At 55.0% G+C, this 18,605-nt stretch overlaps 3 protein-coding genes across 7 annotated transcripts in view; 1 reads left to right on the forward strand and 2 right to left on the reverse strand.

The window, feature by feature from the left end:
- The window catches only part of MAST1 (microtubule associated serine/threonine kinase 1), a 45,182-nt gene extending 41,624 nt beyond the window's left edge, over positions 1-3,558 (forward strand). For 3 of the 5 annotated variants that reach the window (XM_032265821.1, XM_032265822.1, XM_032265823.1), the window contains 2 exons: positions 1,934-2,121; positions 2,220-3,481. In XM_032265821.1, the coding sequence (XP_032121712.1) occupies positions 1,934-2,121; positions 2,220-3,481 (1,450 nt within the window). Of the gene's footprint in view, positions 1-362; positions 671-1,933; positions 2,122-2,219 lie in introns of those variants that run through there. The other 2 variants (XM_032265820.1, XM_032265824.1) reach the window with 2 other exon arrangements.
- Positions 3,559-4,123: 565 nt separating this feature from the next.
- Positions 4,124-8,426, reverse strand: DNASE2 (deoxyribonuclease 2, lysosomal). Its single transcript, XM_032265919.1, has 6 exons — positions 7,961-8,426; positions 7,644-7,824; positions 7,473-7,551; positions 5,780-5,935; positions 5,492-5,689; positions 4,124-4,687 (listed from the first exon to the last, which is right to left on the reverse strand). The coding sequence occupies exons 1-6, from the start codon at positions 8,047-8,049 to the stop codon at positions 4,344-4,346; spliced, it is 1,047 nt and encodes a 348-aa protein (XP_032121810.1). The 5' UTR covers positions 8,050-8,426; the 3' UTR covers positions 4,124-4,343.
- An 876-nt stretch (positions 8,427-9,302) lies between these two features.
- KLF1 (Kruppel like factor 1) lies at positions 9,303-14,158 on the reverse strand. The gene is made up of 3 exons (XM_032265917.1): positions 13,965-14,158; positions 12,245-13,070; positions 9,303-9,904 (listed from the first exon to the last, which is right to left on the reverse strand). Exons 1-3 carry the CDS (start codon positions 14,049-14,051, stop codon positions 9,729-9,731), a joined length of 1,089 nt encoding a protein of 362 aa, XP_032121808.1. The 5' UTR covers positions 14,052-14,158; the 3' UTR covers positions 9,303-9,728.
- Positions 14,159-18,605: the final 4,447 nt, after the last annotated feature.

Genomic DNA, 18,605 nt, shown 5'->3' on the forward strand with positions numbered 1-18,605 from the left:
GTGGTCGAGGCTGCAGTGAGCTCTCATCTCACCACTGCAGTCCAGCCTGGACAACAGAGCCAGACTCTGTCTCAAAAAAAAAAAAAAAAAGGCTGTAAAAGTGGGAGGAGCCAAGAACAAAAGCTGTGCCAGGTTTCTAGGATCAGAGAAATGCATTGTAGGAGGGTATTGCACATGTAGGCAGGCCCAGCAGATGCGGACTGGAAAGAAAGATGTCCAAAGACGGAGGGCGTCCAGGAGATCGTCCTAACCTGTTAGATGTGTTTAGACTGAACTGGGAGGGACTTAGACTAAGAAATATCTGTCTGGAATGAGTATTCCAGGCAAGATGCAGCCAACTGAAATCCTATGTTCCCTTATAGATAGGAGGACCTAGGAGGGAGGTGGGTGGGGCCAGAAAATTTCTATTTTGATCAGTGAGTTTGGCCCAAACAAGTACAGGGATTTGGGTGAGAAGAGCCAGACGTGGCTGAGTTAAGTACATTTCTCCCCGCACTTATAGCTGGGTTGTAGTGGAAGAGGGGGACTAGAGGCGGGTGGGACCAGGTTGGTTTTCTTTGGATGTATTTCTAGCCTGGACTGGGAGTGGCCAAAAGGTTGGGCGGAGCCTGAAGTGGGAGGAAGGAGGAGCCAAGCAGCACTGAGCTAAGGGAAGTTCTGTCGTGATAGCTGGGTTTTTTTCTTTTTTTTTCTTTTTTTTTTTTTTTTTGGGACGGAGTTTCGCTCTTGTTACCCAGGCTGGAGTGCAATGGCGCGATCTCGGCTCACCGCAACCACCGCCTCCTGGGTTCAGGCAATTCTCCTGCCTCAGCCTCCTGAGTAGCTGGGATTACAGGCACGCACCACCATACCCAGCTAATTTTTTGTATTTTTAGTAGAGACGGGGTTTCACCGTGTTGACCAGGATGGTCTCGATCTCTTGACCTCGTGATCCACCCGCCTCGGCCTCCCAAAGTGCTGGGATTACAGGCTTGAGCCACCGCGCCCGGCTCTTTTTTTTTTTTTTTTAAGACGGGGGTTTCACCATGTTGGTCAGGCTGGTCTTGAACTCCCAACCTCAGGTGATCCACCCACCTTGGCCTCCAAAGTGCTTGGATTACAGGCGTGAGCCACCACGCCCAGCCAATAGCTGGGTTGTAGTGAAAGACAGAGGGACTAGAGGGGTGGGCAGGACCTGAAGTGGTGGCTTTTGGCCGGGAGAGGTGGGTCACACCTGTAATCCCAGCACTTTGGGAGGCCGAGGTGGGTGGATCACCTGAGGTCAGGAGTTTGAGACCAGCCTGACTAACATGTGAAACCCCATCTCTACTAAAAATACTAAAGTTAGCTGGAAGTGGTGGCTCACTCTTGTAGTCCCAGCTGCTCAGGAGGCTACTCTGGAGGCTGAGTCACGAGAATCGCTTGAACCTGGAAGGGAGAGTTTGCAGTGAGCCAAGATCGTGCTATTGCACTCCAGCCTGGGCAAGAAGAGCAAGACACTGTCTTTAAAAAAAAAAAAAAAAAAAAAAAGAGTTGGTTGGTTTTGTTTGGATGGGTGTTTGTTGCCTGGATTGGAAGTGGCCTAACGTTGGGCGGGGCCTGAAGTGGGAGGAGCCAAGAAGTACTGCATTCAGGGAAGTTCTGTCTTGATAGGTGGGTTGTAGTGGAGGAGGGAGGAGCTAGAGAGGTGGCAGGGTAGAATAGGTTGGTCTTGTTTGGATGGGTGTTTCTAGCTTGGACTACTGGAGACCAAAGAGGGTGGGTGGGGACTATAGTGGGAGGAGCCAAGCAGCACTGAGCTTAAATAAGTTTTGCCTTGATTGGTGGGTTGTAGCTGAGAGGGAGGGGCCAGAAGGGGTGGGCGGTTACAGGCGCTGTTGTGAGGCCCTGAAGTGGGAAGAGCCCTGAGCTCTGGCTCCCGGGTCAAGGATGCGTGGCTCTCCCCGTCCCGCAGCAAGAAGCGCAGCTCCCTGTTCCGGAAGATCACGAAGCAGTCGAACCTGCTGCATACTAGCCGCTCTCTGTCGTCGCTGAATCGCTCGCTGTCGTCCAGCGACAGTCTCCCGGGCTCGCCCACGCACGGGCTGCCTGCGCGCTCACCCACGCACAGCTACCGCTCCACACCTGACTCCGCCTACCTAGGTATTAGCTCCTGCATCTTCCGCTGGGACCGAGCGGCGCAGGGTGGCCCGGGTGGTGCTCCGGCTGTACTCACTTGTTCCACCTGTTCTCGCCCGCAGGCGCCTCGTCCCAGAGCAGCTCCCCAGCCTCGAGCACGCCCAACTCGCCCGCGTCGTCTGCGTCGCACCACATTCGGCCCAGCACGCTGCACGGGCTGTCGCCAAAGCTCCACCGCCAGTACCGCTCTGCTCGATGCAAGTCAGCCGGCAACATCCCTCTGTCGCCGCTGGCACACACGCCGTCCCCCACGCAGGCGTCACCGCCGCCGCTGCCTGGCCACACGGTGGGCAGCTCGCACACGACGCAGAGCTTCCCGGCCAAACTGCACTCCTCGCCTCCCGTTGTGCGCCCACGCCCCAAGAGTGCCGAGCCCCCTCGCTCACCGCTCCTCAAGCGCGTGCAGTCGGCGGAGAAGCTGGGAGCCTCCATGAGTGCGGACAAGAAGGGCGCGCTGCGCAAGCACAGCCTCGAGGTGGGCCACCCGGATTTCCGAAAGGACTTCCACGGTGAGCTGGCGCTGCATAGCCTTGCCGAGTCCGATGGCGAGACGCCCCCTGTCGAGGGCCATGGTGCGCCCCGGCAGGTCGCTGTCCGCCGCCTGGGCCGACAGGAGTCACCTTTAAGCATGGGCCCGGACCCGTTGCTGCCTGAAGGTGCCTCCAGGCCGCCAGCGTCAAGCAAGGAGAAGGAATCCCCGGGGGGCGCCGAGGCCTGCACCCCGCCCCGTGCGACGACCCCTGGGGGCCGGACCCTGGAGCGGGACGTCGGCTGCACGCGGCATCAGAGCGTGCAGACGGAGGATGGCACTGGCGGGGTGGCCAGGGCTGTGGCTAAGGCGGCGCTGAGCCCAGTGCAGGAACACGAAACGGGCAGGCGCAGCAGCTCTGGCGAGGCGGGCACGCCCCCAGTACCCATTGTCGTAGAGCCTGTGCGGCCTGGGGCTAAGGCTGAGGCGCCCCAGCCTCTGCGAGCGGACTCCAAGGGGTTACAGGAACCCACACCCCTGGCGCCTTCTGTGCCTGAGGTACCCCGGGGCCGGGAGCGCTGGGTGCTGGAGGTGGTGGAGGAGCGAACCACGCTGAGCGGGCCTCGCTCCAAGCCCGCCTCCCCCAAGCCCTCCCCGGAGCCCCAGACACCCTCCCTAGCCCCAGCAAAGTGCAGTGCGCCCAGCAGTGCAGTAACCCCAGCCCCACCGGCTTCCCTCTCGGGCCCGGGCACCAAACCTGAAGTGGGGCTGACCTCCCGGTGCCCTGCTGAAGCTGTGCCCCCAGTAGGCCTGACCAAAAAAGGGGTATCCAGTCCCGTGCCCCCAGGCCCATAGCCAAGGGGGGCGTGGGCCCCGCGCTGTACAGCTGCCTGTATACATATGTACACATATAAATAAAGTGCGTCTGTGCTTCGTGAGTTTTCTGGGGCTCACTCCTCTCCAGGCAAGGTGAGCTATCACACGACCCCATCCCCATGCCCAGGTGCATTTTTGGAGGTGGGACTACAGTTCTGGTTATTATGGAAAGTGGAGGGAATTTTGGATAGACACCTCCTGTGGCCCTACTTCTGGTCTCACCTCTTCACCAACTGCCCCCCAAAACTTTAGGGGGAGAATTGATGCTGCAATACTCTTGTGTCACAGAGCCCACCCCAGGAAAAAGTTAACTACCTCATCCGCCAATTTCCTTTTATTTATTATTATTATTATTATTATTATTATTATTTTGAGACGGAGTTTCGCTCTTGTTGCCCAGTCTGGAGTGCAATGGCACAATTCCGGCTCACCACAACCTCTACCTCCCAGGTTCAAGAGATTCTTCTGCCTCAGCCTCCTGAGTAGCTGGCATTACAAGCATGTGCCACCACACCCAGCTAATTTTGTATTTTTTAGTAGAGACGGGGTTTCTCCATGTTGGTCAGGCTGGTCTCAAACTTCTGACCTAAGACAATCCGCCCGCCTTGGCCTCCCGAAGTGTTGGGATTACAGGCATGAGTCCCTGCACCCGGCTCCGTTTATTTACTCCTCAACAATCCTGATGGCAGGTATTACGTTTCTCATTTTGCGGACAGATAGACTGTGTCACAGAGCGGTTAAGGCACACAAAGGTCATATAGCTGGGAAGGGGCTGAGCTGGGATTCCAAAGTGCCGTGATTGCATGTGTGAGTCACTGCAACTGGCCATGAGGCTTAGATCTTACCAGCTATTGCAGGGCTGCCATTTCTTTACCAGGGGCTGGAAGGCCTTCCAGAGGGCTGGCAGCTGGGCGCACAGTGTGCCCCCACCCCGCTGCTCCTCTCCCTGGTTTCGATTCATGTCACCCACACAGGTCCAGGGCCCAAGTGGGGACACACACCATTTGGAGTGGTCCTCTGTGCTGCTGAAACTTGGGCTGGCTGGTCCAGGGAAGGCTATCTGATTCACATTCAGAACCTGCCAGGTCCCTGAGCAGTTGGAGGGCAGGATGCCTGTACCCTTTTGCCAGAACTGGACCTGCAGGTTGGTACCAAGGGCTGCTGCCAACCAGCCAGAGTATAGGTCTGCAAAGGATGGAGAGAGGGCACAGATAGGTTCAGGGCCACAGCTAGAGAGTCCCTAGACCACTTTCCCTCTCTCAACTCAGTTTCCAAATTTCTCTTTTGAGACAGAGTCTTGCTCTGTCTCTCAGGCCTGGAGTGCAGTGGTGCAATCTTGGCTCACTGTAATGTCCACCTCCCGAGTTCAAGTGATTCTCCTGCCTCAAGCCTTCTCTTGAGTAGCTGGGGTTACAGGCATCCACCACCACGCCCAGCTAATTTTTGTATTTTTAGTAGAGACAGGGTTTCTTTTCTTTTTTTTTTTAGAGACGGGGTTTCACCATGTTGGTCAGGCTGGTCTTGAACTCCCGACCTCAGGTGATCCTCCCACTTTGGCCTCCAAAGTGCTTGGATTACCGGCGTAAGCCACCACGTTCGACCTGAGACAGGGTTTCACCATGTTGCCCAGGCTTGTCTTGGACTCCAGTCCTCAAATAATCCTCCTGCCTCAGCTTCCCAGATAACTGGGATTACAGGAGTGAGGCACCACCCCTGGTGCCCAAATGCCTTATATGCACCACTTCATTCACAACACTCCTTTAAGTAGATGTCAGTATCCCCATTTTTCAGATGAGTAGACTGAGGCTCAGGTGAAATTTATATCACACAGCCAGAACCCAGAGTCTGAACCCAGGTCTGTTCAACTCTCATGTGATTATGGCTCCCAAACAGACCCAGTCTCTACCCTTGACTTGCACTCAGCCATGGCCACACCAGTCACCCACTCTACAGAGAAGAAGCTCTCCACCTCTCAACCTCAGGGCTCACCATCTCCAAATTTGCAGAACTTGGCAAAGCTCTGGAAAACAGCCCCGGCCCGGGATGTGAGTGTGATGCTGCTGTTCCACGGTTCTTGGCCAATGTGGTGGCCATTGATCACATTCTCCAAGTCGGGGAATTCCTGGGCAAAGACCCCTCCCAGCTGGTAGCTGTAGACGATGGGGTAGGTGTAGGTCAGTTGCTTGCCTGGAGGACAAGGGGAGGAGGAAATGTGAGATCATTCCAGGCTCTAGTCAGGAAACCCATGACTCACGCCGTGTCCCTGACTCCACTCACCAATCTTCGAGAATTGGCTGAAGGGAAAAGACACACAGAGCAGGGTCTGCCCGTAGGTATGGGCACTTTGAGGCCAGCTGTATGCATCAGGTGGAGGGAATTGGGGTACACTGTGGACCAGCCAGAAGCCCCCATCGTGGTCAAGAAGCAGGACACCTGGACCAAAAGAAGGCAATTAGAGGAGGCTGGGTGAGGTGGCTCACGCCTGTAATGCCAGCACTTTGGGAGCCTGAGGCGGGTGGATCATGAAGTCAGGAGTTCAAGACCAGCCTGGCCTAGATGGTGAAACCTTGGCTCTACTAAAAATACAAAAGTTAGCCAGGCATGGTGGTGGGCACCTGTAATCCCAGCTACTCAGGAGGGTGAGGCAGGAGAATTGCTTGAATCTGGGAAGCAGAGGTTGCAGTGAGCTGAGATTGCACTCCAGCCTGGGCAACAAGAGCAAGACTCCATCTCAGGAAAAAAAAAAAAAAAAAAAAAAAAAAGGAGGCCAGGAGAGGTGGCTCATGTCTGTAATCCCAGCACTTTCGGAGGCCGAGGTGGGTGGAACACCTGAAGTCAGGAGTTCAAGACCAGCCTGGCCAACACAGTGAAACCCCGTTTCTACTAAAAAATACAAAAATTAGCCGGGTGTGGTGGTATGCATCTGTAATCCCAGCTACTCCAGAGGCTGAGGCAGAAGAATTGCTTCAACCCAGGAGACAGAGGTTGCAGTGAGCTGAGATTGTGCCACTGCACTCCAGCCTGGGTGATAGAGTGAGACTGTAGAAAATAATAATAATAATTAAAAAATAAAAATAAGGCCGGGCGCGGTGGCTCAAGCCTGTAATCCCAGCACTGTGGGAGGCCGAGGCGGGTGGATCACGAGGTCAAGAGATCGAGACCATCCTGGTCAACATGGTGAAACCCCGTCTCTACTAAAAATACAAAAAATTAGCTGGGCATGGTGGCGCGTGCCTGTAATCCCAGCGACTCAGGAGGCTGAGGCAGGAGAATTGCCTGAACCCGGGAGTCGGAGGTTGCGGTGAGCCAAGATCGCGCCATTGCACTCCAACCTGGGTAACAAGAGGGAAACTCCGTCTCAAAATAAATAAATAAAAATAAAAATAAAAATAAAAAAGCCAGACGTGGCGGCAGGCACCTGCAGACCCAGCTACTTTGCAGGCTGAGGTAGGAGGATCACCTGAGCCCTGGGAGGTCAAGGCTGCAGTGAGCTGTGATACTGCTCTCCAGCTTAGGTGATGCTGGGTGAGACCTTGTCTCAAAGAAAATAAAAGAGGAGGAAGGCGCAGTAGCTCATGCCTGTAATCCCAGCACTTTGGGAGGCCAAGGTGAGCGGATCATGAGATCAAGGGATCGAGACGATCCTGGTCAACATAGTGAAACCCCATCTTGACTAAAAGTACAAAAAATTAGCTGGGCATGGTGGTGCGCACCTGTAGTCCGAGCTACTTGGGAGGCTGAGGTAGGAGAACCACTTGAACCCAGGAGGGGGCAGTTGCAGTGAGCCGAGATCTTGCCACTGCACTCCAGCCTGGCAACAGAGTGAGACTCCTTCTTAACCAAAAAAAAAAAAAAAAAAAAAAAGGGAGAGAGCGAGCGAGAGAGAAAGAAAGAAAGGAAAAGAAAAGAAAGAGAAAGAGAGAAATAAAGAAACCCGAGTCTCTCTGCGGCCCCCAAATCCAGGCCTCACCCTTCGTGTGCCCACGGTTGGAAGAGATGTGAGCCTTGCTGGATTTAGGCGGTTGGTCATTGTAGAGCAGGAAGGCGAGCTGGGGGGCGGATAAACGGAGGCAACGTGAAATTCCTCCCCAGGCAGGGCCGCCCTAGAGTCTCACCCCTGGTTGGCCCGGCGCCCCTTCACCTGGCTGTTGTTGCTCCGGTACAGCGGCTGCAGGCTTCGGCCCACCGCCCCCACCGAGCTGTTGATGAGTCCGCTGCCTTCCCGCCAGCCCCCGGAGCTCTCGTCCAGATACTTGTACCGCAGCCCGCTCTGCACCGACTCCCCGGACCCGCTGGCAGCTGGCAGCTTGTAGACCACGAACCTGGAGGCCGGAGAACGCACAGAAATGGGGGAGAGGGAAGAGAAGGCACCCCAGGCTTCCCCGAGGAGGCAGCCATCCGGTCGAGTGACCCCCGCCGGACCCCGGGACAATGGTAGGCGCCCCCTTGCGCACTCACCAGTCCACAGGCTGCCCGGAGTCCCCGTAGCAGGTCAGGGCCCCGGCGGGGACCCACAGCAGCGCGGCCAGCAGCAGCAGCGGGATCATCGCCGCTATGGGGCTGAGATCCAGGAATCTGTGTCGGCACTGCGGGTCGCTGGGTTACGAAAAAGGCCAGGCGTGGCCCCTAGCGGCTTTCATTTCCCCAAAACTTGCCCAGGAACCACAGCGGGGACATCACGAGGGCAGAGACTCCGCCCCGGAGACGCGAAGCTGCGCTTTGGACAAGCATCCGAGTCTGCTCAGACCACGCCCACGGCGGGCCGGGCGCTCCGGCGTCTCTTCCAGCCTGGCCACCGTTCCTTTTCGTTGTACCTAATCCCAGCCCATGATCTTCTGTCCGACCCACTCCTGCCCCGGTTTCTGGACCAGACACAAGTTTGAATTTTTTCCTAGCCCTACAACTTGGGTCCAACTCTTGTGACATTTGTTCTTTTTTTAATTTATTATTATTATTATTTGAGACAGAGTCTCGTTCTGTCGCCAGGCTGGAGTGCAGTGGCGCGATCTCGGCTCACTGCAACCACCTCCTGGGTGCAAGCAATTCTCCTGCCTCAGCCTCCTGAGTAGCTGGGACTACAGGTGTGCACCACCACACCCAGCTAATTTTTGTATTTTTAGTAGAGATAGGGTTTCACCATGTTGGTCAGGCTGGTCTCGTTAACTTGACCTCGTGATCTGCCTGCCTCAGCCTTCCAAAGTGCTGGGATTACAGGCATGAGCCACCTTACCCAGCCATTTTTTTTTTTGAGGCTAAGTCTCACTCTGTAGTCCAGGCTGGAGTGCAGTGGCGTGATTTCAGCTCACTGCAACCTTTGCTTCCTGGGTTCAAGTGATTCTCCTGCCCCAGCCTCCCAAGGAGCTGGGATTATAGTCGCATGCCACCACGCCCAGCTAATTTTTTGTATTTTTAGTAGGGACGGGGTTTCACCATGTTAGCCAGGATGGCCTTGATCTCCTGACCTTGTGATCTGCCTGCCTCAGGCCCTTAAAGTGCTGGGATTGCAGGTGTGAGCCACCCCGCCCAGCCACAGGGTGTGGACTGTTAAATGAGGGAAGATGTTTGCTGTCAACGTCCTCGGGGTTCAAGGCAGTAGACAAGCATGGTGTAGCCTGAACTGGGCAGGAAAAGAGTGGAGGGCAAGGCCTGCGGTGCCCAAGGGGGCTTGTTGGAGGTGAGGGCATGTCACTGTAGTTTAGGAGACGAGGGTGTGTAAGGCCCTCTAATATGATCTCTGGGTTTCCAGCCTCCTGCCATCTTTCAGCCCCCAAAACCAAAAAACTCAGGCCCACGCTGAAGCTTTATCTGGGAGGGGCATTTTTATAGGACCCATAACCATTGAGGGTTAATGTCAGCCACCATAAGGGGCCTTCAGGAGCCCCTTTCTAGACCAGAGTCTCTGGGAAGCCTCACCCCACACCCCCTCCTGCTGTCCAGGGCCATCTGGGAGCTGGTCTGAGTGTCCACTGAGTCAGTTTATTTGGCAGTCTGTCTCGCTGGGTCTGCATGACAGTTTGGACATCTCTGTGTGGCTTCCTGTGGCTGAGGACTTGTCAGTTTCTGTAGGAGGCTCCCTGAGAGCTGTCTATGGGTCTGTGTTTGATATTTGGTGGATCTGTGGGACCGGGAGTCCAGGTGAGGGTCCGTCCTTGGGAAAACCACCCGGCATTGATCCACTCTTGTCACATCTCCAGTCCCCAGGAGGGTCCAAGTGCCAGGGTAGGGCTCAAAGGTGACGCTTCATGTGCAAGGCCAGGTGGTCAGAGCGCGAAAAAGCACGTGGGCAGAGCTGGCAGCGGAAGGGGCGCTGCCCCGTGTGCTTCCGGTAGTGGCGGGTCAGCTCGTCCGAGCGCGCGAACCTCCAGCCGCAGCCTTCCCACGTGCAGGCGTATGGCTTCTCCCCTAGGGGACGAGGAAGCCATAAGCGCCATTGTCAGCCCAGTCCTGTCCCCAGGTCCCCTGCATCAGGCAACACCCTTTCACTCAGCCTGGGCTGGGACTAGGATGAACAAAGCAAGGCCCCTAGGGCACAAACTTTAAGGAAGCACTCACTCTCAGAGGCCAAGGCCAAGTCCAAGTCCCGCCCTCTGCAGACCGTCTTCTGTAACTGCGTTGGGTGCCATGCCCTTTCTCTCATCCTGGGCCCAAGCCAGGTCCCTACACTACTGGCCCCACTTTCTGTGTCCTGGTAACCCAGCTTTGCATCTGTTTTTGTTTTATTTTTTCGTACGGAGTCTCGCTCTATCGCCCACGAGGGAGTGCAGTGGCTTCATCTTGGCTCACTGCAACCTCCACCTCTTGGGTTCAAGTGATTCTTCTGCCTCAGCCTCCTGAGTAGCTGCGATTACAGGCTCATGCCACCATGCCTGGCTAATTTTTGTATTTTTAGTAGAGTCAGGGTTTCCCCATGTTGCCCAGGCTGGCCTCGAACTCCTAACCTCAGGTGATTCACTTGCCTCAGCCTCTGAAAGTGCTGGGATTACAGGTGTGAGCCACTGCACCTGGCCTTTTCTGGCCTTTTTTTTTTTTTTTTTTTTGAGATGGAGTCTAGTTCTTGTCACCCAGGCTGGAGTACAATGGCACGATCTTGACTCACTGCAACGTCCACCTTCTGGGTACAAGCGATTCTCATGCCTCAGCCTCCTGAGTAGCTGGAATTACAGGTGCCTGCCACCATGCCTCGCTAATTTTTGTATTTTTAGTAGAGATGGGATTTCACCATATTGGCCAAACTGGTCTCGAACTTCTGATCTTAGGTGATCCACCCACCTCGGCCTCCCAAAGTACTGGGACTACGGGTGTGAGCCACCTCACACAGCCCCAGCTTTGAATCTTAATGCCATCCCTCCCTTATTTTTTGGTTCTGCTTCCTGTGTTCCAGCCATTCCTTGTTCCAAGGGTCTCCCCAATTAGTGCTCAACTTTGCCCGTGACCTTGGTTTCTGAGCCTGGAAATCCACTCCAGTCCCCCAGATCCTGTCCCCAGTGATTACACTCTCTCCCTGTGCTATGCCTGGCCCCTTCCCCTCCTCTTCCCAGACGGGTCTGTCTGTACACCTGGCCCCATCCTCTGTCCTGACCCCTTTAGGCATAGTCCTCATCCCTCCTCCATTCCTTAGCCCCACCTCATCTTCTGTTCATGGGCTTCTTCTTCCATGCCACACCCCTCTGCTGTTTTCCAGCTTTTCCTCCTGCCTTCCCAAGCCAGCTGTTTACATCTGGGTCCCTACCCTTTTTTTTTTTCTTTTGTAGAGACAGGGTCTCACCATGATGCCCAAGCTGGTCTCAAACTCCTGGACTCAAACAGTCCTTCCGCCTCGGCCTCCCAAAGCACTGGGAGTGCCTCTCAAAGTGCAGGCTTAAGCCCCTGTGCCTGATCTGGGCCCCTTCCTCTTTGAGTGGCCCCTGACACTGATTCTGCCCTTAGGTCTCACCCCGATGTGCGCCTGCCACGTCTGGATCCCCCTATATAAGAGGCAACCTCTGGAGGGCGCAGTGGCTTATGGCTGTAATGCCAGCACTTTGGGAGGCGGAGGCAGGCGGATCATGAGGTCAGGAGATGGAAACCATCCTGGACAACATGGTGAAACCCCGTCTCTACTAAAAAAAATAAAAAAAAAAAAAAAAAGTTAGCCGGGCATGGTGGCGCGTGCCTGTAATCCCAGCTACTCGGGAGGCTGAGGTAGGAGAATAGCTTGAACCCGGGAGGCGGAGGTTGCAGGGAGCCGAGATCGCTACTGCACTCCAGCCTAGGCGACAAAGGGAGACTCCGTCTCGAAAAAAAAAAGAAAGAAAAAAAGAAAAGAAGAAGTAACCTCGTGCCTGGGAATACCCCGGGTTATGGCTCCACAGCCCCTTGCATTTCACTTGTTCGCTTCCTGCAGTCCCTCCTCGAGCCCGCCCCTTAGGCCACTTGTCCTTTCTGCTCCTCTACCCATCCACGGCCCAGGTCTTACTCGTCAGTCCCCAGCCTTGAAATGCTCCCCAGGTTTCCCAGATCCTGTCTCTGCCCATCTGCCTTCCCTACCCGGGTCTTGTCTTCTGGCCCTGGCCTGGCCGCGACCCGCTAGCTGCAGCCTCTGTCCCGCCCTTTGCTCTGAGACACTGCTTTTAGCCCCGCCTCTGGAGTTACAGGTCTACCCGGTGAATCTGGTCTTTGACTCTGGCCCCTCCCCTTGTTCCCGGCTCCGCCCCCGGGCCCCACCTCCAGCCCCGCCTCTGCGCCCGGGTCCCGCCCCCTCACCTGTGTGTGTGCGCAGATGCGCCTTCAGGTGGGAGCTCTTGGTGTAACTCTTGCCACATCCCGGGTGCGCGCACGTGTGCGCTGCCTGCCTCTTGCGCGCCCACGAACGTCGGCCGCGCTTGACCGGCGCGGATTCGGCTATCGCACCTGGATCCCCTGCAGTCCCCCCGGGTCGAGTGCCCACGGTCCCGGGTCCCAGACAACTCAGGAAGGAAGTGGGCGTGGCGGGACCCGGAGCGGGTGCCTGGAGCCCGCGGAAGAGCTGGAAGTGCCCTTGGTACTGCGGCGCCTGGTACACCGCAGGGTACCCGGACAGCAGCCCGTAGGGGGCGCCCGACGCCGCAGGCATGGAAAGCCCAGTCCGCGGGAAGTAGCCGCCGGAGGAGCCCGCGCCGGGCCCCGGGTACACCGGCTGCAGCTGCAGTGCCTTGGGCTCGGGGGCCGGGGCTGGAGCCAGGGCTGGGCCCACGAAGGCGTCGGGGACCAGGGCTCGCGGGGCAGGGCGCACCCAACCTGAGTGATCCTCCGAACTCAAGAGCCCAGCCACCAGCCCCGGGCGGCCCGAATAGGTGCCCAGAGTCTCGCACGGCGGCGGGTATTGCGCCCCGGTGGCCTCGTTGGGCGCCTGAGCGCAGGTCCGGGGCACGCCACCCGGCTCCGGGCCCGAGAAGTTGGTGAGGAGGAGATCCAGGTCCCAGGTGGCGTCCGCGTCCCTCTCATCGTCCTCCTTCTCCCCAGGCTGGTCCTCAGACTTCACGTGGAGAGGCGGCCCCGTGGGGTCCGGAGGACCCGGGCCCATGTCCTGCGCCTCTTCGGAGCGCCACCACTGCGGAAGGGAGCAGGCAGCTTCAGGTTTGGTGGACCCTGGGGTGTCCTGCCCACGGACATCGCGGGCTGGGCACTCTGACAGGGACAGGCTGGCCAGAGACCTTAGAAAGGGGTCTTGTTTGCCTGTCTGTCCCGCCCCACCAACACTTCCCCTCTAACCCCGGTCCCTCCCCAGCTCCAGGGACAGGAGTCGATCAGGTCTGGCTGGAGACAGGAGATAAGACTTCCATTATCTGGTACCACACTTGGGGATGGGGGAAGGGGTAGCAGAGCCGCTGGAGATGGAAAGCTGGTGGGGGAGGGGGGAGGGGGGGCCAGCCTTGACTCAGTTTCCCCCCAGAACATCCCTCTCCTTCCCTGTCTCCTGACGAGATTAATTCCGAAATTTTGGATGTCCCCCATTCACCATTTCCCGATGATATCTGGAAGATTGTCTCTGAGCCTAGATCTCTTTCCCTTTTTTTTTTCTTGAGATAGGGTCTCACTCTTTTCTCCCAGGCTGGAGTGCCGTGGTGTGGCTCACTGTATCCTTAAACTTCTGAGCTCTAATGATCCTCCCGCATCAACCTACAAAGTATCTGGGATTACAGGCACATGCCAGCATGCCTGGCTAATTCTTTTGATATTTTTTTGTAGAGATGGGGTTTCACCATGTTGCCCAGGCTACCTTTGTTGTCTATTACAGAAATAGATCGCACCTAGAACCTCAAACCCCTAGACCATCCCCACTGCCTGCCAGACTAAGCTGAGACCTCCTCACCTGCACTGAGAGTACCTCAGTCCTGGTTAGGTCTCTTGATTTCAGGGCAAGATGCAGGTCTGGACCCCAAGATCTGTGACTGTGACCCTAGATCCCAGCCAGCCCACCTAGACCCCACCTTCTAGGCCCCACCTTGAGGAAGTCATCCTGCGTGTCCAGGAAGGGGCCCAGGGCAGTCAGTGTGCTGATGGAGGGCAACGCGGTCTCAGCTGTGGCCATGGCTGGCTGGTGCCCACTCTGGGTGTCAGGCCTCCTCTTCCTCAGCTGCCTCGTGAACTCTGAGGCTGTGATAGCCCCTTCGAGGGCTCCTCTCTGCACTTAGCTGATTGGCTGCAGACTCTGATAAGGAGAGGCAAGGCAAGGTGGGGGTCACTGTTTCTGGGGCACAAACCTCACATTGGCCTGTTTGGGGCTGGGTCTTAAAGAGTAAGCCTGTATCCACAGCCAAGTCAATATCAGTGGTTGGGGGGTTCAGGTTTTGAGGGTCCAGGTGCTAGGTAAAAAAGAGACATTGGGTCTCCAGAGAAGGAGAGACTTGGGGGCCTGTCTTCAATTTACTTTCCTGGAAAAGGGGTGACAGGCAGAAAGCGTATTCTGGGGAGAAGCTGTGGGACCCCTGTCCCCCCAGTTGAGGCTCCACAGCCCTCCCCCTCCCCACTAAACAACAACAACTGTACTGATGGCGGGACTTGGCACAAACTCCCTGCAAAGCATTATCAGACACCCCAGATGCTGGAGGCTGCTATCTGGGGTGGCCCAGGCCAGCCAGAGCACTGTCCTCCGGTGAGTGGGAGGCCTGGGGGTTGGGTCTTTAAATTAGCCTGGCCTTCAGTTTGCCTGGGTTGGGACCTCCCAGGGTCTGAGCCCTGCGGCAGGAGGGAGCCCCTGCCAAGCGGCCCACCATTGTCTACAGGGGACCCTTGGGTGGCACTGCATGGATCTGCATGGAGACTGGTTCAGTGCCAGCTGCTCCAGTGCGACAGGGGCAGCCGAGGGGAAAGTGACCCTCTCCTCTCCCAGGTGGGATAGGAGTGTTGGACCAAGCCACAGGAACTACCTGACCTGCAGGAGACCAGTATCCTGGCTCTGGGCCTGGCTGCTCCTTGATTCTGCCCAATGTGAGGAGAGGATCTGAGTTCCTACAACAGGGACCTCCACTCTGGTGCCCTGGGAGCCTGAGAATGGGACATGGATACATATTACAGACATATAATTCATAGTCACTCATTGGAAGATTGAGGCAGGAGGATCACTTGACATCAGGATTTCAAGACCAGCCTGGGCAACATAGAACCTGTCTGTCCAAAACAAAGTGGCGGGGGGAGGGAGGGTGGTCTGGGTTTGAGGGGTGAATGCCCATAGTCCCAGCTACTCAGGAGGCTGAGGTGGGAGGATCGCCTGAGCCCAGGAGGTTGGGGCTTCACTGAACTATGATCACACCACTGCAGTCCAGCCTGGGGAGGTCTGCCGCTGGAAAAAAAAAATTTTAAAGTTGAGTGGCCATCTTTATTTCTGTCTGGTCAACCTTGGTGACAGAAACAAAAACAAGGCCAGGCACGGTGGCTCACACCTGTAATCCCAACACTATGGGAAGCCAAGGTGGGCAGATCACTTGAGGCCAGGAGTTTGAGACCAGACTAGCCAACATGGTGAAACCCTGTCTCTGCTAAAAATACAAAAATTAGCTGGTTATGGTGGCCATGCTCGTAATCCCAGCTACTTAGGAGAATAAGGCTGGAGAATTGCTTGAAACTGGGAGGCGGGGGGCCAGGCGCAGTGTCTCATGCCTATAATCACAGCACTTTGAGAGGCCAAGTAGGGCAGATCACCAGAGGCTAGGAGTTGGAGACCAGCCTGGACAACATGGTGAAGCCCTGTCTCTACTAAAAATATAAAAATAGGCTGGGCATGGTGGCACATGCCTCTAATTTCAGCTACTTGAGAGGCTGAGGCAAAAGAATCACTTGAACCTGGGAGGCAGAGGTTGCAGTGAGCCAAGATCATGCCACTGCATGCCAGCCTGGGATACAGAGCAAGACTCTGTCTCTAAAAAACAAAAACAAAACAGGCTGGGAGCAGTGGCTCATGCCCGCAGTCCCAGCACTTTGGGAGGCTAAGGTAGGAGGAATGCTTCAGCCCAGGAGTTCAAGAACAGCTTGGGCAACATAGCAAGACCCCATCTCTAAAAAAAAAAAAAAAGCACAGTTATGGCCGGGTGTGGTGGCTCATGCCTATAATCCCAGCACTTTGGGTGGCTTAGGCAGGTGGATCACCCGAGGTCGGGACTTCAGGACCAGCCTGACCAACATGCAGAAAACCTGTCTCTACTAAAAATACAAAATTAGCCAGGCATGGTGCTGCATACCTGTAATCCCAGCTACTCGGGAGGCTGAGGCAGGAGAATCGCTTGAACCCAGGAGGCGGAGATTGCAGTGAGTGGAGATCATGCCACTGTACTCCAGCCTGGGTGACAGAGCGAGACTCCATTGCAAAAATAAATAAATGCAAAATAAAAAATAGCCGGTGCAGTGGCTCACACCTGTAATTACAGCCGAGGGTGAATTTGGAAGGCCTCGAGGATCATGAGGTCAGGAGATTTAGATCATCCTGGCCAACATGGTGAAACCCCATCTCCACTAAAAATACAAAAACTAGCTGGATGTGGTGGCGGGCACCTGTAATCCTGGCTACTTGGGAGGCTGAGGCATGAGAATTGCTCGAACCAGGAGGTGGAAGTTGCAGTGAGCCGAGATCACGCTGCTGCACTTCAGCCTGGTGACAGAGTGAGACTCCATCTCAAAATAAATAAATAATAAAATAATAAAATAAAATAAAATAAATAAGTGATAATAGCCCTTTCCAAAACCAAACTGACTTTGTGGAACTAATGGAAAAGCACTAGGTTAGGAGGATGGGAGGGGCATGAATTCTGCTAAGATGTAGTTATAGTTAAGTGATGACCAGCCATTATTCTGGAGGTCACAAGACTCGCAACTTCCCCAATTATTCCTGTAAATAACATGACTATTACAGAACCGAAGATTGGCCTTTTGAGATGTCTTTTTAGGCTTTTTGCATATCTGACAGCTGGGTGACCCCACTGGGACTAGCAGCTACTCTATGGTCCCCACCAAGAAGCCGACCCAGCAACTGTTTTCTACACCCCCGTGACTGCATCCAAGGCATCCATTCCCTAGCCCTCCTGCCCACCAAACTGTTCTTGACAAACCTAGCCCTTGAATTTTCAGGGAGGCTGATTCAAGTAATAATCTCCCATTTAGCTGGCTGTGTGTGGATTAAACTCTTTTTCTATCTAACTCTTTTTCTTTTGCAATCCCCCTGTCTGGATGAATTGGCTCTATCTGGGCAGGGGGCAAGATGAACCCCCCTGGGCAGTCACAGGCTATGGACTCCTAAATGCAGGGAGATGTTTGCTGTCAATGTCCCTGGGGCTTGAGGCAGATAACAAGGATGGTATAGACTGACCTGGTCGAAAGAAGAGAGGACAGCAAGGCCTGCAGTGCCCGAGGGGCTTGTTGGAGGTGAGGGGTGTCACTGAAGTTTAGGAGATGAGGGTGTGTAAGGACCTCTAATATGACCTGTATTATTACAGCCTCCTGCCATCTTCAGCCCCCAAAACCCAAAAATTCAGGCAAATGCTGAAGCTTTATTTGGGAGGTCAGGGAGGGATATTTTTCTTTCTTTCTTCCTTCCTTTTTTTTTTTTTTTTTGAGACAGGGTCTCACCCTGTTATGTAGGCTGGAGTTCAGTAGTGTAATCTCAGCTTACTGCAACCCTGCTTCCTGGGCTCAAGCAATCCTGCCGCCTTAGCCTCCTAAGAAGCTGAGACTACAGGTGCATGTCACCATACCCAGCTAATTATTTGTAGAGATGAGGTTTTGCCATGTTACCCATGCTGGTCTCAAACTCCTGGACTCAAGTGATTCACCCACCTCAACATCCCAAGTTGCTGGGATTACAGGTGTGAGTTACCACATCTAGGCTGGGAGAATTTTTTTTTTTTTTTTTTTTTGATTTAAAAGACAAAGTCTTGTTCTATTGCTCAGGCTGGAGTGCAGTGAAGCGATCTTGGCTCACTGCAACCTTCTCCTCCCAAGTTCAAGCAATTCTCCTCCCTCAGTCTCTTGAGCAGCTGGAATTACAGGCACATACCATGATACCGGGCTAATTTTTGTATTTTTAGTAGAGACAGGGTTTCACCATGTTTTCCAGGTTGGTCTTGAACTCCTGGCCTCAAGTGATCCACCTGCCTCAGCCTCCCAAAGTGCGGGGATTACAGGTGTCAGCCACTGCACCCAGCCCAGGAGAGGTATTTTTATATAACCCATAACCATCGACGGTTGATGCCAGTCACCATGCAGTGCTTCGGGAGAAGTCATGGTAGGAAGTCCCTTTCTAGACTGGGGCCCCTGGAAGCCTCACCCCACACCCTTTCCTGCTGTCCAGGGCCACCAGGGAGCTGGTGTGAGTGTCCACTGAGCCTGTTTATTTGGTGGTCTGTCTCCCTGGGTCTGCATGACAGTTTGGACATCTCTGTGTGGCTGGCTCCCTGTGGCTGAGGACATGTGGCCTTCCCAGCAGCTGGGAGTACAGACCCATGCCACCCTGCCAGGCTAATTTTTGTACTTTTTATAGATACATAGTATTGCCATGTTGCCCAGGCTGGTCTGGAACTCCTGGGCTAAAGTGATCCAGAAATTATAAACGAGGTCACAAGATACAGGTTATAAAGACCTTGCTGATAAAACAGTT

This window comes from Sapajus apella, unplaced genomic scaffold (assembly GCF_009761245.1).
Source record: "Sapajus apella isolate SASKATOON/1434 unplaced genomic scaffold, GSC_monkey_1.0 scaffold152, whole genome shotgun sequence".
Lineage (NCBI taxonomy): Eukaryota > Metazoa > Chordata > Mammalia > Primates > Cebidae > Sapajus > Sapajus apella.